At 45.4% G+C, this 23,023-nt stretch overlaps 1 protein-coding gene across 2 annotated transcripts; it reads left to right on the top strand.

Moving 5' to 3' along the window:
* Nucleotides 1–259: 259 nt before the first annotated feature.
* Nucleotides 260–20,844, top strand: arap3 (ArfGAP with RhoGAP domain, ankyrin repeat and PH domain 3). 2 transcript variants are annotated; one of them, XM_048231834.1, is made up of 34 exons: nt 260–413; nt 5,677–6,719; nt 6,841–6,884; nt 7,038–7,120; nt 7,234–7,289; nt 7,454–7,690; nt 8,080–8,149; nt 8,260–8,380; nt 8,904–9,088; nt 9,273–9,379; nt 9,676–9,875; nt 10,247–10,332; nt 10,548–10,730; nt 11,225–11,363; nt 11,678–11,782; nt 12,233–12,389; nt 12,507–12,609; nt 12,726–12,924; nt 13,015–13,078; nt 13,427–13,590; nt 13,999–14,211; nt 14,399–14,504; nt 14,716–14,863; nt 14,991–15,059; nt 15,204–15,278; nt 15,453–15,570; nt 15,913–16,041; nt 16,134–16,267; nt 16,666–16,748; nt 16,862–16,897; nt 17,003–17,066; nt 17,207–17,356; nt 17,908–17,946; nt 18,962–20,844. In XM_048231834.1, exons 2-34 carry the CDS (start codon nt 5,746–5,748, stop codon nt 19,424–19,426), a joined length of 5,106 nt encoding a protein of 1,701 aa, XP_048087791.1. In that variant the 5' UTR covers nt 260–413; nt 5,677–5,745; the 3' UTR covers nt 19,427–20,844. The 2 variants fall into 2 exon arrangements, with proteins under 2 accessions (XP_048087791.1, XP_048087792.1); XM_048231835.1 differs by lacking the exon at nt 17,908–17,946.
* Nucleotides 20,845–23,023: the final 2,179 nt, after the last annotated feature.

The following is a 23,023-nucleotide window of genomic DNA, read 5'->3' as shown; positions in this document are numbered from 1 at the left end:
TGTAAAATGTCCCCTCAGCTGTAGGCCTACGTGATTTCAACATGTTATTTGCTCAGACCAAAGTAGCCTAAATTAAATTTGACAAACTGATATGGACACAATGAGATATTCAGTATGAGAAAATAATATGTTTGGCAAAATGTTGGCAACTGTTTTCTTGAGACACCAGGCGGAATTCAAACAGCAAGGATGGTCAGAAAAAGTCGGCGAATATCAACCAGCGCCTGTCCCTTTAAGGAGTCACTCAAGACTTGTCGGGAGTTTCAATAAGCATTGGCACAACCCATACTCCCAAAGAGCTTCCTTTAGCTTCGGATTGTCACTGGCCGCCCTATCTTCATCCGACACTCAGCAGGAAAATAAACTGTTTTCCACTTCAATTATGTGTGAAATGCAACGCACAACAAATTAAGGTAATGTAGCGTAGATGATTGTTTCATATGTTTCATTCATAGTTACTTTCAACAGCATAACACATACGATAGTCTACTTGAACGACTGTGAGACTGCATGCTGTTTTTTCTTTTCTTTGCTGGGCACCGTTTCGTTACAATTTTACTGAAATATCTGCTGGATGAGTATGTTAAATAGGCTATAGTTTGCAGCCTTTAAACAATGTTGCTGCATAGGCTATGGTTAAGTCGACTTGGTTTAGCCTATAAGTTTCAGCTCCTGTTGTCAGTGTCTGTAAATATTCACGCCAATAAGGAGTTTTGTCCCAATCATAACGGACCGACTAATGACCCTCGGGTTGTAAATGTCAATAGGGGTGCTAATTTAGAGTAGACTATTGCAAGGAAGTGTCAATGGTTTTAAGTTAAACGTTGAATTAGAATTAGGTAGGCTAAATGTTAAACGTGGGGTTGTGAATCATTTTGTTTTAAAAATGTAGCCTATTAACCACATAATCTGACAGGTCTTGGGTGGCATAAAGTCAATCAAAACAGGAGTAGACTACAGAGTGGCACTTTTAAAGCAAAGCTGTACACATAATTAGTTTAGAGGAGTCACAGTTGAATTTTTCAATTAAAATGCTTTTCGATGTTGTGGATTGTGCAGCACAAAACGCCCATGCAGCTCACTGATTCCCAAACTCTTCACTAGCCTACTAGTTCTGTCACTGTTTCCTCTCTCTGACCTCGTTGAACAGACTCCAGATCTCATGCGAATGTAACTAAATGACTGAAATGTATGATGGTGACCCGTCTGCATGACATGACCCATATTCCCCTCAAAGCTGGTATCTGGGATCAAAGGCAGTAGGATCATTTAAGATCCACATCTGAGCTGGCTGGACTAGAGAGACTAAATTTGTTCTGGTGTTTTGTAAGTGTGTTGTTATCCTTCCTTAGGATTTTACTTTTAACAGACACGGACATGCATGAATGCAACCACATTTTTAATGAGTTTTAGTTGAATTTGCGTGGTTAGATGTTGAAGTGACTCATGAGAGACTCATCCAATCCCAACTGGAAAGAAGTGATCCTTTTGTTGAAAAAATGCTATGAGTTCCTCTCTGCTATGAGTATGTGTCGCACAGTGACCAAGGCATCAGTAAGGCAGTGGTGGCCGGCAGTATTCTAGTTGAATGGAAACAGTTCTTTTTTTAGGATTCTATGGGACCAGAATGCAATGGGCCTCGGGCTCCCTGCGTGTCCACGGTCTTGTTCAGGCAACAAAAAGTGTAGGCTTGGCTCGAACAGAGTGCTTTCAGTCCTGCGTGTACATCTGAGTGCTGAAAATGTGACGGAGCATATTAAGGCACAAGTGTGTTCTGTCATCTCCGCAGCACAGCCTCGGCCAGTCCCTGAACAATGACATATTGTGTCACACAATAGTGCTTCACTGTTATTTATAAACACCCCCAGCACCCTGCATCCCAAATGCCTCCTTGATTCCCCCCGTTTCACCAATTGCTTTTGACTCTATGGCTTCCACTAATTGTTCGAATGGGAGGACCTGGGATGTTTGACTAAGACAGGATTTGTGGAAGATGTTTCGAGATGTTTTTTTCCCTCTGGTTACGTCAGAACAGAAATGTTACTGAATCGAAGACGGACATGCCACATCATGATAGTTTATAAATTGTCTATTTTTGTGTGCCTGTAGAAAGAATCTTTATGAGTTAATCAGTAGCACTGTCTGTATACTCAGTCTTCATGGGAGACCATTCAAAAACAAGGGATATGGCCAGTGTGGAGTTTGTTGTTTTTGGCTTTTTGTTCATATTCTGCCAGTGGTCTACCCATTCAGTTATTTATGAGCCTATTAAGTTTTTATTAAGAAATATTTCACATCAGCTTAACGGACCATGACAGCCTAAGTCATGAATGGATAATCTATCTAGGAAATAGTAAAAAAAAGCACTATATTTTTGGCCTGTGAGGAGATTTAACTAACAAATACTTAGAAAAGAGCCACTAAGTTGATGATCTGCCAAGAGGAAAGGGTATACGTAAAAAGACAAAAAAGGGAAGGAAGTAAACAAACACAAGCAAATGGTGAGCGGCAACTTGATTGCTGAATTTAGTCCATCTTGTGATCACTTGACTCTAGCACTGAACATTGTGTTCAAGGTGTTTGCAATAGATGTGAAGACGACAAAAGCACAAATATCAATTGTTTACTGCAGTTGCCATAACAGTGAATCTTTGAATATCTTATCTCATGTGTGAATGTACAGTCTGTATACCCACGTCTCATTATATTAAGACTATATGCTGCTGACTGTGGTTGTGTCCTTATCTGCGGCCCATCTCTGCATGGTTGACATTATCTCTTTTCCTCTGGAGTGGGAGGGCCGGAGGTGGGGCAGTATTGCTCTGCCGCGGCTTGAGAGACAGCTGTATCCTGTGTTTTCAGTTCTCACAAACCCCAGATCAGCCATCCTGATAGTTGTGGGTGGGTCGCAAGGGACAGGGGATGAGGGGGGAAAAAAACACTGGTTTCTTTTCATGCAATTGTGATGGGTGAAATGTTCCTAGAGCTAATGTGTTTGTGAAAGCTTTCTCGGTCAACTCCCCTCTGATTTGGTGAGAAGGGCGAGGCGCGGATGCTGCACGTTTTGAGGGGGAAGGTGCTTACCGCCCTAGAGAGCCGAGCTGCCATGGAAATCTGTGTTGTCATCTCCGCTGCCCTACATAGAGGAGACGGGCCGTCTGAGAAGGCCTGCTCCCCTCTCTCCTGGCTCTTAACTTGAGTGGACCCCACCACCACCACCACTACCTTCAGCCCTAACCCCCGAAGCACAGGAATTTGGTTGTCAGACAGAATCGCTGGTGCTCAGACACAGATCCCCTGACTGGTGTCTGGGAGGATGCATCACGTCTGAGTGGAGTAGACACCTCATGATGTCGTGGCTGTTACCGCAGAGTCGGAACAGAAGTTGTGGTCTCAGCCTGGCTGCTCGCTCTGTCTTTACACCACAATGAAGTAACAAAATGCAAATCAGTATTTTAGGAAGTTAATGAAATCTGATAAAACGATACAAGGAGGATGTTGCTGTTGTAATGAATGTACTCTGAACTATTATTTGTCAACATCTTAATGTACCGGTAAATGTTGCTTAATGTACCGGTTAAGGTTGCTAAATGTTACCCTACACTAGGACTCAAGCTAAGTTCAGTCTTAATGTGGGTTGCTGAATTTCCTCAAAATGTTTGTGGTCACATTTTACTGCCCTATAGTTAGAGCAGCCCTCTAGGATGTGATTGTAAATGTTCTTCTGGCTTTGAATGTTATTACTTAGTGATTTGTGAAAAACAGTGGGTAGGCATCTAGCTGTGGATAGTTTGGAGGACTTCCCATGCCAAACACATTCCGGAGTTTGGGAAAACAACACTCCAAAGTGGGAACCATGTTTACCGTTTCTCCTGTAACATTTCATCCTCCTTCTGACGCTAAGTATAGCCTCTACCCATTCAAATCATACAGAATGGTGTGTGACCCCCACACCCTCTCTGATTTACCATTGAGTGACTGCGCACCACGATGACAGGCCGGTCATAGAGAGATGTTCATGTGTTCCCTCCTCCCTTACACACACACACACACACACACACACACACACACACATACTGTATACACACACACACACACACACACACACACACACACACACACACAGACAAACACAGGCGCTGCTCTCTCCCGTGGTGATTCTCAGGTCAGGCTTTATCAAGCCCCTTCACGGGCTTCCTGCCTGCAGTGGGAGCGCAGGATCCGGTGTATCAGTGTGCAGGAGCCAAAGGTTAGCTTCCAGAGTGCAGACAAAGGAAGAGTGGGATGTGACTCATGGCCCCCTTTTCATCAGCCTCCCAGCGTCTGCTATCCTACTCAGAGCCTGTGGCTGAGGAGTGGCCTGCCATGGCGTTCGCTCCAGTGTCGGAGATTACCAAGTTGTTTACGTTTTCTTATCGTGCTTCGAAACGATCGCCAAGACTGTCAAAGGGAGCTATCAAATGACTAACCTTGAAAGTCTCTATTTGCAACGGCAAGGGGCAACCACAGCCAGAGCTGAGAAAACGAAGCTAATCTGGTGGCCAGTAGCATACCGCAGACACAGACCTTCTCCGTTATAAGTATGATAAGTGTGATATTTAGATGGTAACTGGGTGGTGCGCACACAATGGTGTAGTCCAGATGAGAGCGTCTCACTGGGATTCACACAATAGACACACAGTGAAGCTTTTTTTTTGTCTGTGAATTGTGACGTGCCTGGAGCGAGGGCGGGGGGCTTTCAAGGTCTTAACCCTTTGATTAGGAAATAATTCACCACCGTTGCCAACCCCTCCCTGACAGAATGGAATGCGGCCTCCCTGGGCCTCGACTTTTCCTGGTCAGTCCGACTGGCCCGCTCCAGCCTTGAGCATTCTCCTCAGGCGCAGTCACCTTCCAGGACGTACGCACACACAGAACAGGGGAAATCTAACCCTTAACACTGGCCACATCCAGGAAGTGTCTGCAGAGGGGGAGAGGCCTCTCTCTGCTGGGCCTCCACCCAGAGGTTTGCATGTGTCCTGACTGCTCCTGGGGCCTCTGCCGAGCTGCTGAGAAATTCTTTCAGATGCGTCCGACCTGCCAGTGACCGTAGGTCCTGGGGATATTGACATCTTGAGGTCATGGACTGGTTGGCTGTGGGAAAGTGGATAGGCTATTTGTGGAGAATTAAAAGAAGCACAGATGTCTCCAGAGAGCTGCTTTGCGTTAGCTGCTATCTTCCCATGGGTTGATCTCATTAGAACACGCCACCTTCGCCTGGCATACGCGTTTGATTGGTTTAGATTTCTGTCATGTTGCCTTGCTCTTTCTCGTCAGAAAGACCAACTAAAGCAAAACAAAGATGGGCCTTTGTCTCGTCAGTGACATCAGGCTTTGTTCCACACCAGTGATTTTAAGAGGCTGGAAGACGGGTCATGACCCCCTCTGGAAATGTCACAGTGATGCCATTTTCAAGTTTCCAAAAAAAGCTCTCTCGTGTAAAAGACTATTAACTCCTTCCTGTCCATGGTTGGTCTGTGGTGGGGTCCATACATGGCTCTCACACACATGACATGGCAATACACTCATGACAATAAACTCTTAGTTGAATAGGTTTTCTGTATAGGACCCAGCTTGATCATGCCCAATGGCATTTTACTTTAATCTGTGCAATATTGTTTGTGTTTCTTCTTGCAGATGAAGAAATGGTGCCTTATTGTCCTCTTGGCCAATGTCGCTCCTGCCTGCAGGCTAATTCCTTAGCCAATGTACACTATGGCAGCAGTAGATGCAAGCTCAGATGTAGAGAATCTGTTGGTTTCCATCCATCTAGAGAAGTACCTGGACAGCTTCCGACAAGCTGGCTTTCTCTTCGCTCCAGACTTCTGTCACCTAGACAACGAGGCTCTGAGTGCTCTGGGCGTAACCGCTACTGGTCACCGCAAACGGATCCTTAAACTGGTCAGCCACATCCAACAGGCCTGCAAGGCTCAGAGGCGGGCACCTCCACTGGACCGCTGTCAGTCGGAGACCACGATTCACGCCTCAGAGACCCGGCAGCCAGCCCTCCTAGTAGACCCCACCTCGTCCTTTGAAGCCTTCCGCAACAGCTCTGCCCCGAACCTGCCCACCCTTCTGACGCAGGGCACCGCTGGTGAACAAAGCAGCCCCGTCGTCAGGCCAGTGCCAAAGCCCCGGACTGTTTTCAACAGGCAAAAAAAGGCCATCTCTTTGTCCACACCTCAAGTGACCAAGAGGCCCTCTCAGGAATCCCTCTGCTTCACGGTTCTTGAAGACTTCACGGTGGGCGAGTCTGGCGTGGACTCCTTGAATGCCCCTTCTGACCCGAGGCCCAGCCCCTACGAGAGGCAGCTCAGCATCACCACCTCCACCCCGGAGCCCAGCGGCTTCCTGCCCCCTGTGCCACCCAGGCTCCGTCGGGGGGTCCCCCCCTCCCACTTCCGGGGGTCCTCCTCGCCCGGGATGGCCGACGCCGAGCACCACCACCACGCGACCACCCCATCCCTGTCCTCCTCCCCCGACTCGCTGCACAGCTTCGAGGGCTCCCCCTTCTCTGGGACGCCCACGTCCCCACACAGCTCCAGGAGCTCCGGCGTGGAGATGGTCTCCAATGAGATCTACTGCGGCACTTTACCAGGCTCCCCAGTGGCTCGCTGGAGCCAGTCAGTTCCCAAACTTCCCCCGCGCCAGGAGCGGAGTGCACACTCTGATAACGACGGGTAGGTCCTCAATTCTGTGTTTTTATGTGAGCTCTCTCTCACCTCACCTGATATTTGAGTATCTTGTTTTGTGTTCTCACATCACGAAGGCGCTTCTTCTGACGTTTCTTTTCTTTTGAAGCACTTTCAACAGCGGTTCACTTGAACGGCCTAATCAATTGATAGGTAAGTTTATCATACCTCTCCCCCCCAATTGTCCCCAAAGTCCCCAAAGCTGAGCTTATTTGATCAAGATGTTTGTGCTTTGAATAACTATACTTAACTTAGTGTAACTTTAACATCATAATAGCTTTAACTAAATTAATTGTTTTGTGTTAGCACAAACTGATGACCAAGATGAAATGATCAGCCCATACTGTGAAACAGTTTTCCAAAGCAGACGGCAATATCCACATGACGATGTGAGTATGAGTCTCTGAAACCATAATACCGTAATAATATTAATAGTAATAGTATTAAAAATGCCCAGTGAAATGAAAAGTGAGCTGTCGTTATCTCATGTGGGTTTGGACAGGCGGAGAGGAGCAGGAGCAGTGAAAGCCTGGGCCCCAGAAAAGGAGAGGACCGGGGGTAAGAGTGCTCAGCAGGCTTTCAGCAAGCACAGAGAATGACAAGGAATGTGCCACTGTTAGTTCACAGATGTGGGGTATTGGATGACATCCCTGTCTGTGTTAACTGATTTCGTTGGGTCAACCTCACTGCTTGGCGGTCTCCCCTTTTTCCTCTCTGTCCAGGAACCCGGCCCACTTGTGGCTCCGACGCCTGTCCAACTCGCACCCCCACCACGACAGCCCCGGCTACTGCACGGTCGGGGAGCCAGCCTCGCGCTCCTTCTCCCTGCCCCAGCACAGCATGCACCTCAGTGAGTTGGACGAGGACCAGACCATCTCGCCCTACGCCAGCTACACCTCGCTGTCGGAGCGGGCGGTGCCCATCATCTATGGCTGGCTGGACAAGCTGTCCCCTCAAGGGTACGAGTACGACCTCGTGGGCCTGCTGCTCTCCCACTGTCTCCTCTGCACCTCTGTCCCTCTGCGGAAATGTCTGTGCCTCGTGTCTGTCTTCTCCAAGCGGTGTGTGTCTTCCTTCCTTTTGTCAGCCATTTTGTCACTTCCCTTTTCCACATTTCTGCTCGTCTTGCTTTGGCCTTGCTTGCTGATTTTAGCACCACGTCTGTTAAGTGCATTTAAATCCGAGTTTGAATGCGCTGATTGTTCTTGAATGTTTCCATTAAAACACAGTAATGTGTGTACCATATGAAATTGTATTCATAAATGTGAAAAAAAAACTTCATAAATGAAAATATGTCATTTTGAAATTGTAAAAACATTTGACTTTTCCATGTGTTTTTATATTACAGAAACTATGTATTCCAGAAGCGTTATGTGAAATTTGATGGAGCAAACCTAATGTACTTTGGCAGTGAAAAGGTATAAACTAAATGCTCAGTTATATTCTCAGGGTCTTCCTAGCTCAAAGGCTCTTCTGTTGGAGCGGGCCCAATTTTCCTCTTTAGTTACCAACTGTGTCTCTCCTCTAGGACCCTTACCCAAAAGGTGTGATTCCTCTGGCAGCCATACAAATGGTTCGCACGGCCAAAGACAACAAGTTTGAGGTTGTGACCAGTCACAGGACATTTGTCTTCCGTGCAGACAATGAAGGTAAACAGCAGCTCATCAGCACCCCTGAGGAAGACCTGTCTGACTCCTCAGCACTTTGTGTTTGCACTGAAGGTGTCAACAGAAGGACAGCTTTTTGAAGATTATCTTTATCTGCTCTGTATCAGAAATGTTTGTTTTACAGTTCTCCTACTCATTGTCAGTAGCAGAACTCCCTTTGTATTCTAGTGTTTACTTAATATTTATTATTTTTTAAAGTGTTTTTAGTTGTGGGAAAAATGAAATTCAAACCACCAAACACATAGTTTAAGATCTGTAACAAAGAGAAGCATTGGCCTCAAACCATTGCCACAATCGTACAGAGAAAACAGCTGAAAGTGAAGCCAAGACTCCTGTCTGATTTCCTGGGAGATGAAGGCTTTGGTCTCCGGCCCTAGAGAACAGGCCCTTCGGTTTCTAGCCCCTCTGACAATAAGAACAGTAGTCCTCTCTCAGAATGTGAATGTGTGCCTCCCTGGAGTTACAACACAGGAAGCCCCACTCTCCTCCCCTCCCCTCCTCTCAGTCCATAGGAGCAAGTGGTGCAGCACCCTCCAGGAGCGGGTGAAGGAGCAGCTGGTTTTTGGCCGCCCACGCTTCGGCCCCGGCAGCCACTGCCAAAAGAGCGGCTTCCTGGAGCTTAAAGGGACCAAGTCCAAGATCTATGTGGCCGTCAACACCGAGCAAGTCTGGCTCTACAAGAGCGAGCAGGTAATTAGCCATTCATGGCACATCACCATGCCACAGTGGTATTCAGGGGCTTTACAGAAAATGTGTGTGTGTTACGGATTTGTTTGTGTGTGTGTGTGTGTGTGTGTGAGAGAGAGAGAATCACACAAATTAGTTCTGATCCCTCTTCTCTGTCCTACTCTGTGTCGGGTTGTTCCCCCTGCAGTGCTTCAAGACTGGCATTGGAATCTCAATGATAGAATCCAGGGGGGCTACAATCCGAGATGGCAAGAGCAAAAGCTTTGATCTCATTACTCCCTACAAGACATTCAGGTGAAGCTCTATGAACAAACACCCCCTGATTCCATGTGGGTCTGGATGGCAGTACCTTATATTTTTCATCTGAGCAGGACAAATTTAGTTCCAGGCTTTCAAACTTCATGTTCAAAGGGATTTCTAAAGGGTCTTTTTTTAAATGCCTGTTAAAACAGATAGATACTAAGTGAACATAGAACCGAACTTAAAGTGTCCCATCATTGTTTTAAAATGCACCATGTTCTAATTATCTAACTAAAGAAATTCCACCTTAAAACATGTCTGTCTGACGACCATGTGTCTGAATGCCTCAGCTTCACCGCGGAGTCTGACCGTGAGAAACGGGAGTGGATGGAGGCCATGCAGGAGTCCATAGCCGAGACCCTCTCCGATTACGAGGTGGCCGAGAAGATCTGGTCCAACAGGTCTAACAAGGTCTGCGCCGACTGCAAGGCCATCAACCCTGACTGGGCCTCCATCAATCTCTGTGTGGTCATCTGCAAGAACTGTGCAGGTGGGTCACTGTGATGGGGGCACTAGATAAGCCCAGGTGCCCTATCAGTCACCGCCAATCAGCTGTAAATCAGGCTGTCAATCAGCCATTGTCATCAGTCAAGATTAATATCTGTGTTTATTTGACAGCCTAAATAACATAATTGGGTGCTTTGTAAGTGGCTGTGATGTTTCTGATAAAATGCCTGCCTGCTTTGACCTCCGACTCTAGTAGAATTGCAGGACTTTGCTATTACAACCATTTGTTTGTGCTCAGAAATAGATTCGCTTTCACACTGAAGACGTAATCCAGCTTGAATGAGACATCTTGGCAGTCTGTTGCGTCCCAAACAGCACAGTGCTCTTCATAGCTTTTGTTCTCTTTGACCGCAGGCCAGCACAGAGGATTGGGAACAATGGTGTCAAAAGTCCAGAGTTTGAAACTTGACACCAGTGTCTGGAGCAATGAGATCGTTCAGGTAAAGAAGCTCACCACCTGTATGATTAGGCCCCTAGGATCTGTCATTTATCTTTTGGCAATATTGTGTGCAAGATTCAGTTATTTCATATCTGTTATATCGTATGATGGCGCCTCTTCCTATTGGGTGTTTTCCTGTTCATTCTATTGAAGGCCATGCTGTATGTAGTATGGGAGTTTGTGTCTGATGTGGAGAGTCTGTTTTCTGTGCTTCAGCTCTTCATCATGCTGGGGAATGACCGAGCCAATGAGTTCTGGGCGGCCAGGCTGACCATTGTGGACGAGTTGGACTGCAATGCCACACCGGAGCAGCGGCGCGACTTCATCACCCAGAAGTACCGCGAGGGGCGCTTCCGCCACCCCCACCCCAGCTTCAACACCCAGGAGGAACTGCTCAAGGTGCCACACTCACCTAAAACACCAACCGTTTGTTTCCACGTGCCGTCCAACGCAGGTCCTCCTATCATGGCGGTCGATACAGGCCTATGTTGTGTGCCTGTAGTATTCCTCACATGCCACTAAAGAGAATTTAGGTCTTCTTGTGCAGCCTGTGTTGCTTAAAATAGCCCGGACCATCTGAGTACACAAAGCCAGCAGTCATGGCTGGGTTGGCATTCATTGTGCCATCCCAGCGTTGCACCAAAAGCACTCATTTAAGTCTGCGGGCTAACAGTCAGGCCATTTCAGCTTTCACAAGGAGAGGGAGGGGGGTCAGAATGTAAAAAACCTTAGAAAACTGATAAAAGGATGACCGTGAATGGGGGAGTCTTTTTTTAGCCTTTTTTTAGAATGGGGATACTTTTGAATAGCCTGTGGCTGAATGTGCTCTTAGTGATGCATGTCCTAAGTGTGTGTGTGTGTGTGTGTGTGTGTGTGTTGTTGCGTTGCTCCAGGTTCTCTGCACCGCCGTGACCGAACAGAACTTGCTGAAGACCGTTACCCAGATCTTTGCGGATGCTGAGGCTGCTCGTCTGGCTGATGCTAATGGTCATGACAAGCATCTGTCCCTCCACTACACTCAGGGCATCTCAGGTGAGGCCAGCCTCTCCGTCTCACCCAGCCTCCACCTGAAAGCAGGGAGAGAGTGGCTTTTTAAATCATACCCACCAAATTGCACTCCAAAAGGAGTAGTGAGAGAGTACAATTGCTCTTGGCATGATTCATCTTTGCTTTGTGAATATTTATTTATATAATACCCTGTCTCCCCCGAGTCTTATCATAAAGTACTTGGGTAACAAATTAGGTTGCAAATGACGTTTTTATTCAGGTACCACTATTCTCTAGTTACAAAGTCGGAGTTGTGTGTGTCCTCTGATGTGGTTTGATATGGTGATGTGCTTTCACAGACTCCAGTGTGTATGATGAGATCATGCAGCCGGTCTTGCACTCTGGGTACCTCTACAAGGCGGGCTCCTCAAACAAAGGCACATTATCCCGCAGAACCAGAGAAGGTAGGCGACTACGTGCCAGTACACTCCCTTGGCTCAAGTTCAGTAGCAAGCCCCCCTCCAAATTCCTTGGAAATATGGGTGCTGTTAGGACAAATGTACACTAATGTATTGTAATCACGTTATATAAGGACAGGATATTATATTTGGCTTGGTTTTCAAAAGAACTCCTGTTTGTGAAATGAGTTTCATTCTTATCCATCTAGTTCTCATAAACTGTTTTTAATTTTAGGAAACCGAAAGGAGTTTTCTGTATCTAACTGATCTTATCAAGCTCCAGTTTTTTTTTTAGTTTGAAACCTAAAGGCAGTACAGTGTTTTACTAATATACACATATGGAATATACTGTGCATACCTCAAGCACTCTCCTGATAAAAAGTTATATTTGTTGCAATTGACTTTGATGATTAAAAAATGAAATAGATAGACACTTCTTGGGTTTTGTCTGTTCAGATTTCCAGAAGTTCTGGTGCTCTGTGGAGAAGTCCATTCTCTTCTACGAGTCGGACCGAAGTCATGAGCCCAGCATGAAGATCAATGTCAAAGATATCATCTGTCTGGGAGTCAGCAGACCTGACTCATGCAACAACAACAATGGATTTATTGACCGGTATGTTAACATCAGTGATACTGGACAAATAATATGACAGATGGCAGAATTAAACAAACTGGTCTTCCAGTGTTTGTCTTATCGTGCCCCTAACCACTATCACTTTTGTTATGGTAGGTTTCGTTACACGTTTGAGCTGTACCTTTCAAATGACAAGCTGATCCAGTTCGGCCTGGAGACGGCTGATGCTCTGCACTCTTGGGCAAAAGCCATTGGGAAGGTAAGAGTGTCCCTCTGGATCACTGGAGCGCTCAGCATCCTGCATGTTTGGTGCTTCTAAGAGGCCTTCCGAGAGATCCATCCGTTTGTTTCTTTGTCTTCTCTGTGTTGATTCAGGCCACGACTCCGCTGAGCTGCCACTGTCTGTTGGCGCGGGAGTTTGAGCGGGTGGGCATGATGAGGTACAAGAACATGCTGGACCCCCAGCAGTGGAAGGAGGGCTTCTTCGTCCTGCAGAAGTCCAACCTGTTCATCTGTCCTCGGACGGACGGCGCAGCCGAGGACATCATCAACCTGAAACGGCTCCAAGAGCTTAGTAGGTTATGCAACCATCAGTCTGTTGTGCGCTGACTGTGATTGACAGGCGTCAGTTAAATCGTTCCTCTTTGATGTTCCTCTTGTGCAGGCACTGCTTCTGAGACTGACAATCACGAGAAAAAGGACATTCTTGTACTGGTTGAAAAAGGAAGGTAAGCATATTAGGAAGAATTGAATGCCAGCACTGATTTCATTCAATTATTCAAAATCTAATAAAAAGTTCCTGAATCTAATAAATGGAAATGACACCGCCTTGGAAAGTAAACAGAACCTGACTCTGGTTTCATCAGAGAGAACACATCATGCTTTTTCAATGATGGCAATGGTCCTCTATATTGGTTTCCACAAAGGAAATTAATTGAAATCTGATTCATTTAATAAAAACCTGAGAGGGCTCAGGGTGTTCCCTGCAAGGACGGTAGTCAGAAAAGGATACATTTACAAACTAATGTGTGTGCATGGCCATTGTTATTGACTATATTGTTCTCATGCCCCCATAGGACGCTTCATTTGCAGGGCATGGGCCGTACAGACTTCCCCCTGTGGTTCGCCGACATCCAGAAGGCGGCTGGTGGGAAGGGCAATGCGCTGCGGGACCAGCAGCTCAGCAGACACGACATCCCCATCATCGTGGACAGCTGCATCGCCTTTATCACGCAGTATGGTGAGGACGAGAGCCTGAGGAGTGGCAGGCCCTCTAGTGGACGATTAGTTTGAGCTCACCTCCATCAGTCATCTGCACCATCTTTCCTTAACTTCTTCTGGTCTATGGCCTTTAAAAATAATTTTGTTTTCTTGCATATTTTGAAACAAGCTGAATTGTATCCTTAAGTATGATGAATGTGCATGTACTGTCACATGTAATTAGATTGAAAATAGATAGTAGTGGTATTGCCTAGATTACAGTACTGTAATCTAGGCAATACCACCAAATAAAAATCTGTATAGTTACATGTTACATGTATAAAAAGGAAGTCTGCTATATCCAGATATGAGCGTGAGTGTTCTAGTCTGATTTGACAGCTGAGCTTGTGGCCGGTGCGTGTTGACATCTGTTGACATCTGTCTGCAGGCTTGGGCCACGAGGGCATCTACAGGAAGAACGGTGCCAAATCCAGGATCAAACTCCTGATGGAGGAGTTCCGTAAGGATGCACGCAACGTCAAGCTGCGCATCGGGGATAATTTCATCGAGGATGTAACCGATGTGCTGAAGAGGTTTTTCAGGGAAATCGATGACCCAATCTTCATGGCAGACCTGCACCCATTTTGGCAAGACTCTGCAAGTGAGTCCTTTAACGTGGTTCCTACAGTTTCACCATATATGTAGAACAATAATATATAGAACAGTGCACAGTTGGGCAATTCTACATTGAATCTATGAATTCAGCTCATTCTGGACTTCAAAGATGTCTCTTCGTTTGAAAAAGAGAAGTAAGATCCTCCCTAACTATTTCCCACTGCTGCTTGCAGAGGTTTCAAATAAGATGCATCGGCTGGACAGATATAAAGAGCTGATCCGAGGCCTGCCACGCGTCAACAGGACCACACTCTCAGCTCTCATCAGCCACCTCTACCGGTCAGTGCCCTCACACGCCCCTCATTCAGCATTCCAACCCAACACTGGACCTGAGCATGGCCCCCGCTTCTCCTCCTCTCTTCATTTTGTCTTTTCACTTCAGTCTCCATTTTGAACAGTTATGAATTTGCTGCGTATGTTGTCAGTGGGTTGCGTCTGACCGCTGTCTGTAACGTGTAAGTTATCTCTCCCTCTGGCTTTTGTCATCCAGGGTACAGAAGTGTGCTGACCTGAACCAGATGTGCACCAAGAATCTCTCGCTGCTCTTTGCCCCAAGTCTCTTCCAGACTGATGGCAAAGGGGAGCATGAGGTGAAGATCATCGAGGACCTCATCGACAACTACCTTTATGTGTTTGATGTGAGTAGACCAGCACCTCCGCCTCTCTCCAGACTCCCCTCTCTGTGACTGTCGTGCTCTGGACTGCACTTAGGTCAGCCTGTTGTGGTCGTTGGATTTTTAGCCTGACGGTGCTATTTGTGCTCAGGTGGACGAGGAGCACCAGACACAGATTGAGTTGGAGATCAGCCTCATCACCACCTGGAGTGACACACAGGTACCAGCGCTCGCTGTGTGCTCAGATCTTCTGTTTGCTATGTGGAGCGCGCAGGACCATAGAGCTGCTTTTCTGAAAAGGCAAGTGTTAGTGTTGATGTTAGCGTAGCCTCAATCTGAACTCTCTTTCATTTGATACTCTCAGCTCTCCCAAGCCGGCGACCTTATCATAGAAGTGTACCTGGAGCATAAGATACCAGACTGCTGCATCACTCTCAAGGTAGGTGTAGACCTCTCGATTCTCTCCATCCTCAGAATAGTCTGTCTAGTCTAGTCACTGTTTTTTTTTCTCTGAATATAAATCTGCAAATACACACTTTGGCCACCTGGGGGCAGGAGAGCTCCACAGAAACACAAGCGTTTGGGTTGGTGATGTTGTGTGTTGTGCCCTCAGGTGTCTCCCTCAATGTGTGCTGAGGAGCTAACCAATCAGGTTCTGTACATGAGAAACGTCCCAGCTGGGGAGAGAGACATCTGGATGACCTTTGAGGCGATTGAGGATGGAGAACTTGGTGAGGGACCATAGCCAGTTCTAATTGCAGAAGTGAATCTTCTTAATGTAATGTTGATGTCACACTTAAAACCAAGCCCTGAGCAATATGACAAACTATTTCTGTTTCTTTTTGAGTCTGTCCTTGAAGTGAACTTCAACACGGATTATAATTAAGTTCAGCACAATTTTCATTGACTGGAAATACTTGAATAAACAGGACCACTATTTAGGAAATGAATTATGCCTAATAGTAACGCATGCAATCCTATTCTTGGGTGTCTGTGTGGTATCTGTGTGTGTTAATTTCAACATTGTGCACTAATTGTAGTTGGGTTGTAAATATGGTGTGCCTTTGTCACAGAACGGCCGCTTCACCCTAAAGAGAAAGTTCTGGAGCAAGCCCTCCAGTGGTGTAAAATGGCAGATCCCAGTTCAGCCTACTTAGTGGTGAAGAAGGTTCCTAAAGGAGAGGTTATCGACATTTTCACTGGTGAGTCACGCCTGTATGTGTGTGACACCTGTACTGTTTCCATTTTCATTAAATGACCCACAGAAGTTGATTGTTTTGTTTTGTGTGTGCAGCATACAAGAGTGAGATAGCGAAAGTTGGAGTTTTGAAGTGCAGAGAGGAACCTCCCAAGCTGCTGCAGGGAAACAAATTTCAAGAGCGGATATTTCAGATCAGGGACCATAAGCTCCTGCTGAAGGACAAGAAGGTAGACCTGTGTCCCCCATCAAATACAGTATTACACTGCAAAGAATACAATCTAACCAAGCGGTATTAATTAATTAATTAATTAATTAATTAATTAATTAATTAATTTGTCTTATCAAGACAAATTTGCTTAACGCACTGTCAATTTGTTTGTTTTCATGATGAAACGTCTTAAAATAAGTCAAACTCTTATTAAATTAAGTCAAATGATTTCATGAGAAAGCACTAGGTAAGTCTCTTTATACTAAAAACAATACCAACTAGTTTTTTAGATCTTAATATATGATTAATAACACTTGGTTAGATAAGCGGTTTTTGCAGTGTAACACTGCACTTTCAGTTAATGTTGCCCTAACCTGGATTCTCAATGTAGTAAGACATATTCCTTTGTCATTCCAGAGCAATAAACCAGAAAAGGAGTGGATGCTGAAGACTTTGAAGATCTACATTGGAATCAGGAAGAAGCTGAAGGCGCCGACGAAGTGAGTGAACTTGGTTACTGTTTATTTTAACCCAAGAACATCCAAGTGAATTCCATACATGTGGCTGGTATCCCATTCAGTATAGAAATGAGCACTATTGATTTTTTTCCCAGGTGGGGTTTCACTGTCATACTGGACAAGCAGCAGTTGTATGTATTCTAGTTCTTCCTGTTCAGTTTCTGCTTTTCACATTGCACCTTCTTTATGAGCCACTAGCCCAGTCAGGCTTAACGTTCCTTTCATCTTTCTTAAAGGTGCCTGAGCTGTTCCTGTGAAGCAGAACTCTGGGACTGGATGACCAACCTGTTGAAAGCACAGGTGTCACATTATTAACATGTCTCCCAATAAACACCAACACAGCCGTAGCCTATAAAACAAGTGTATCTTCCTCTAGTCACCTTTTATAAATGTCTTGTACGTGACAGTCCCTGTGCCTTGTGACTGTTTGTGGTCCTCAGGATGATGACCTGCGGCCGCCCGTGCTGAGGAGGCACTCATCGTCTGACATCTCCAAGCAGAAGTTTGGCACCATGCCGCTGGTCCCCATCCGAGGGGAGGAGAGCAAGACCAATACCAACACCACCATGCTCTCAGCCAATAAGACACTGGTAACACAGCACTCATTCTTGACACCTTTTGTAATTGGAATGTATTGAGAAAATGTCTGCATATTAATGTTATGAGCCCCGCCCAAAACACAGTTCATTTGACTAATGAAGGCATTATATCTTAAAACGTATAGGGCTCACACTAGCTTTCTAGACCAATAGATTATTTAGTACTACATTGTGAGTTCTGATATTTCCAATTAAGCAACAGGACATGTCAATTGAGCCCTGACATTTCCTGGACCAACTTCTCTAAGCAAAGTAATGCAAATGAGTACAGAAAAGAAACTCCACAAAAGTGATATCCTACTCATACACCTCTACCCTCACAGAACAAAGGTTCCTCAGGAATGGGTGCAGTAATTCATCCCATGGCTCTCTAGTGTAAACATAGCTCATTTCCGTCACAAGCAGTGGCCTGGAGCTAACTCCCTACAGTGTGTGTGCTCCTTGCACGGCCCCTGGTGGTCTATTCAGTATAACACTCCCCTGTGTCCCCTGGAGTCCTCCAGATCTCATGAGGCAACCCTGGTATCATTGTGTCTCTACAGCAAAAGCTCCACAATAGGAGGACGCTGTCCATGTACTTTGTAAGTAGTCCACGCACATGCTGTCTGAGTGTCTGTGGCACGACACTCTTGCTTGACTCCCTCGCATGCATACGACTCCCTCCCTCCCTCCCTTCCTCCTGATGTCTGTGAGTGACTCACTTCTCATGCAAATTTGCTCACTCTTCAGCAGCCTCACAGCGGCCCTCTCCGGTGCTGTTGTTCTGGGGTTGGTTTTGGGTGCATGATCCTCACGTGTCTCTTTTACCGACGAGTAACTCCTTTCACGTTTGATTTTTCCTCCTACATACTCACCACCTGTTTAAACCACTTGTGGAAAAGTTGGGTATGAACAGTTGACCGCTGGTCTCACCATAACATTACGTTTCCTAAACAATCCTCTGCTTATTTGAAAAGAAATACATCTGTTTTTTTTACTCCCTTTCTTTCCCACTTCTCCTTCGCTGGGAACTCCCTGTTCCTTTTGGAAGTGATTGTTTCCCCTAATGACACTATCAGGATGTTGCCTTGAATGTTTGAAGTGTAGACAACAGGATGCATGGGGAGGAAGACTTTTTCCAGTGTATTGTTCTGCAGCCATAGCCTTGAGGGAAGGCTGGGAGACCTGAGCTGCCGCCTTGTGTTGTAGGAAGGCGGCGTGGCCTCTGGTTTAGCCCCCAGTCCGCTGGCTTTGCAACTGAATTGTCTGCATGCATTTTCCCCCCTTTGTCCACCGTGGATTCAGCAATTATCTTGAGGTTGTCACTGTGATACTAAAACAATGCCTTAGGTCTCGAAAAGGAAGTTTGTTGTTTTTGACGTCGTTGAAGGGTGAATTCTTCCAGTGTTGAGTTCTAGCGACAACAAATAGTGTCTTTGTCCACATAATAGCAGTTGATCGACCAGATACTTAGTTTAGATGGGGTAATCACAAGCAAATCTGAAATCCCTCAAATTGCCCATCATAATTATAGCCTTAAATTCCTTATGAGCCGGTCAGGTTTAATTTAGCTTTAGAATCGGAGCCAGTCCCTGACCAGAGCGTCTCTCTGCCCAGCCCATGAAGGTGCAGCAGGACTCGTTTGAGGAGCGTCCGGAAAGCCCCGAGCCTCTGTACGAGGAGGTGGGCGACTTCGGCCTGCAGGTGCTCAAGTCCCTGGAGACCAGCTTCCTGTCGGGCAGCAACACCGAGACGTTGGAGGTGCCCGGCCGCCCGCTGAGCCTGAGCCCTAGGCAGACCGTCTCGCTGGACCGCAACTTTGACTTGTCCCCGACACGGCCGCTCGGACGGAACGAGGGCTCCCCGCTGCCCGGTGCCTCTTCCCTGGAGGCACTGGCGGCCGAGCCGGGCAGGGACCCCCACGCTAGCGGCAGCAGCAGTCCGGTGGCTCCCCAGCCGCGGCGGCGACAGCGCGGACCCTGCAGCCAGTCCCAGGAGCTGCTGCTGCAGGAGCTGTCCAGCGTCTTCACCAAGAAGCCTGAGCCCGAGCCCCCACAGCCGGCCAAGGACGAGGCCCTCTGAGCTTGACCACCAGAGTGACCGCAGCAGCAGAGACTGAGACATCCAGGTGTGATGGGGAGTATCCAGGCCAGCTATCTCTACAGCATGATGCCAAATACAGCGGCGCCTGCTCTAATGTTGAAGGAGGTGTGTTCATTACTTGAGCTTCTCTGCCATGGACCATGTGCACTGGTTGCAGGAGCAAATGCACCTGAGACTACACATCTGCAAAAAAAAACATTTGCTCTGACATGTTGTACAGGTGTCAGTGTTTATCTGTATTTGAAGTTCTTTCTTGGGATTCTTGTTGTATGAATAAGCCTAAGAACAAGTTGTCCTCCACAGTAATAAGCCCTGGTAATTTCTGTGAAGTTCATTTGTATTTTTTTTTAACAGAGGAATGGTTTTAATCTCTTCGAAGTATAAAACTGGCGCCTTGGAAAAGGAAGAATAGAGTATTTATTGTGCACATTTTCTAAGCTGTATTTTGCTTGGTTAGCAGTTAAATCATTTTTATACTTCTCAATAGATAGTTTCTATGACTGTGATATGAATACATTTTCAGTCTTAAGCTCAGTTGTATGCTCATACAGTAGCTGTCTTTCATCAGCATTGTCATTAATGCACAGGCGTATATATGTACGTAAAGTGTTGCTTGTGTAATATGCAGGCTGTTCTTGATTAGTTCTCTCTAGTCATGTGATTTACATGCAGAATTAACATTGTCTATGGGCACATAGATTCAGGATCACTGTACTAGTGTAACTTGTGTACTGAAAAAAAAAAAACATTAGAGAGACTACAACATTTCATTTTAGGATCTAGTCAGGATATGTGTAACTTTATTTATTAAATTATTTGCAGAGCATTTTGTCCGTGCTATACTGTCAAGCAGCTTTTGTCAAAAACACTGTGAACGCAAGTGGAGCTTAGAGGAGTCATTAGCGTTTTATAATGTCTGCAAGACCTTGTTTATAACAGTAGGTGGCAGTGCAGATGTTTCTTCAGTAGCATGGCTTTTTAGACCACTTAGATGCTTGTAGACCACTAGTCTTTGGTCAGCTGTGCATCACTAGACAGACCATAATCATATTTTCATTTCCAATTACTTGTGACATTCCAAACTCTCTCATGATGACTCATCAACCTGTGACATCACTTCCTTTGGTATACCCAAATAAAACGTTTAGGTCAGCATTTCACCTGTGTATAAAAAACCAGTCATTCCTGACACATTGGCATACTATGCAAATATCTTAATGTTCTTTTGGCTTATTCTGTGGTTCAGCAATTTTTCCCTGAATTTACTTTTGGCATGAAATGTGTGCATTTTTTATGTATATATTGTATATTTTTGTTCCTGAATTCAACTTGTTGGCAGTGATATGTTTATTTTCATCATCTAGTGCCATACCTTTTAAAATACATAAATACTTTTGTAAGGTGTGCCACTGTGTGTTCTTATTGAATTTGCTGAGTTAAATCCTCTAGGAGTAAATGGATGAAGGAGATCAGGTGATTTCACACTTGTGGTGTTAAGATGATGCACAGATCCTTTGTGTTTGTGCCAGGCCTTTCAGCCCTGCTAATCTGCACCATTCTACACACAGATACTGCATGTCTAGATCTATCTGGCACAATGTTGCTATTGTTTTGGACTGTGAGGGCATTATAATATTCTGCATAATATACCTTGAATTGTTTCAGTATATTTGCCATTGGTACGTCAGAAGGAGATGAGATGCGTGGGTGCATATATGCATAAGAATTAAGCTTCATTTGAATAATGCTGATCTGCGGCAGGGATGCCAAGGGAATCAGTTCTCATGAGTGATGGGATTTCTCTAAATTAGCAAACCTCAGTGAAATCAAGTGATATAACGCTGAGTTGATTTGCACATTTCCATTTACAACAGTTGAAAGTAAACTACCAACATTGCAGGTTACGATACCAGTGTTGTATTTTCCAGAACAGTGCAGTGGCTTCTGTCCAGAGGAAATATTCTGCTGGCAAAGGCACTCAGAGTGTGTGCAGAACGCGTTGTGCTGACCACTGAAGTTTCTGACATGTTTGTGTCAACAAAGGACTGGCAGTTCAGTTTACAAGATTTTGCTAGATTACTTTGGAATACTTAGAAAACCTGAAAAGCAGCAGATGTAGAAAAATAACAAAAAGACTTTTGGCAAAGCTTTTGAGAAGTTGCAAGTGTCTCTGGAAAGAGGATTAATTCTTTGAGGAAAGACTGAGAATTTGCCTTTAAAAAAACCCTTAGATCAGTCAATCATTCCCATCCTCTCCACTAGAAATACCTTTAAGAGTAATCTCCTTATCCAAGCTTTTAACAGGACACCTCCGATTTAAAGCCATCACCAGCCTGCCCTGTGCTCTGGGCAATCCCACTATTTCCATTCAGTTAAACTGCGATGAAAGCCCTTCTCTCCTTTACTTGAAGACCAACAATAATACTTCACAATAAATCAATCCCTGTATTATATTAGTCTGGAAAAAATATTTAGCAGGCAATTTCACGAGCATGTAAAATTCAACCAATGGCATATTCCAGTGCTTTTCTTTTCCAGACCGAGAATCCTAATGTTTCCTTATTTCACATGATACACAGAACACACACACAATTGCAGAACAGTCTAGCTATTTGCACAAAATATTCTACAGTCTTTGTTTACAACTCTTGAGGGAAAAGCCAAGGATAAAAAAGCAAAATGCTTTTGCAAGCATGGTACTATGGGTAATGAAGGACCAAAGGGCCTTATGGCAAACAGAGACCGTAATCATATTGACTGGTTTTCAGCACAGGGTTTCTAAACACATAAATTAAGTTCCTCTGTCTGTATTTTGCTAATTGTACAGCACTTATCTAAAGTAACAAAATATAGCAGACAAAAATCAGCCTTCCATTTCAGCCGGAATGAAAAAACAATCCCATGCAATATAACATCGATGCACACAGGACTTATTGTGGGTTTAGATGGACCAACCCTGAGGCAACTCAATAGGGTCCCTCACCATGAACAATATAAAAAACTGCAGCAGGCTTGAACATCGCAAGCCTCGTGCGCGTTGCTTTGTGTGCATGGCGTCTGCTCTGAGAGGACCTGGAGCAAAGACAAGTCTCAACAAGAGTTTAGGGGATTAAGTTCATTCTCACTGCCAGTGTGTCACCTTCCTGCTGCCCTCTGCTAGGACGCTCAATGCGCTGCAGTGTTTTGTGATGGCGGCGATTCACTCCGCTGCACAATCATAAGAATGTCCAGCTCCTCCAAGGAGCAGGGAAAATATCCCCAGGGTGGTAGCCCCACTCTCTGTGTCCATCTTTTCTTTCTTCTCTCTCTCTCTCTCTCTCTCTCTCTCTCTCTCTCTCTCTCTCCCTCTCCCTCTCTCCCTCTCTCTTTTGGCCTCCTTGTCCCTTTGTCTAAGTCTTGCTGGTCTCTTTCTATCTCACTTGCTCAGGCTGTTCCTGAAATCATATACAAGTAAACATAATATCATTGCTTTGTGATATTTCTTTCAATTTACAGATTCTCCTTGTCAGTGTAGTCAAGTGTTATTGACAATACTACAAGCAAAGCCACTTTAATAGCAGATATCTCATCTGTACT

This window comes from Alosa alosa, chromosome 21 (genome assembly GCF_017589495.1).
Source record: "Alosa alosa isolate M-15738 ecotype Scorff River chromosome 21, AALO_Geno_1.1, whole genome shotgun sequence".
Classification (NCBI taxonomy): Eukaryota; Metazoa; Chordata; class Actinopteri; order Clupeiformes; family Clupeidae; genus Alosa; species Alosa alosa.
Note: the sequence above shows the minus strand (reverse complement) of the source record. Positions and strands in the feature narration are given on the sequence as shown.

Excerpts from the sequence above, each read along its gene's own strand:
- arap3 (XM_048231834.1), top strand. The coding sequence starts at position 5,746 with ATGTACACTATGGCAGCAGTAGATGCAAGCTCAGATGTAGAGAATCTG. Across the intron at positions 9,089-9,272 it reads GGCTCTACAAGAGCGAGCAG|TGCTTCAAGACTGGCATTGG; the intron begins GTAATTAGCCAT and ends TTCCCCCTGCAG. Across the intron at positions 15,279-15,452 it reads ACTGCTGCATCACTCTCAAG|GTGTCTCCCTCAATGTGTGC; the intron begins GTAGGTGTAGAC and ends TTGTGCCCTCAG.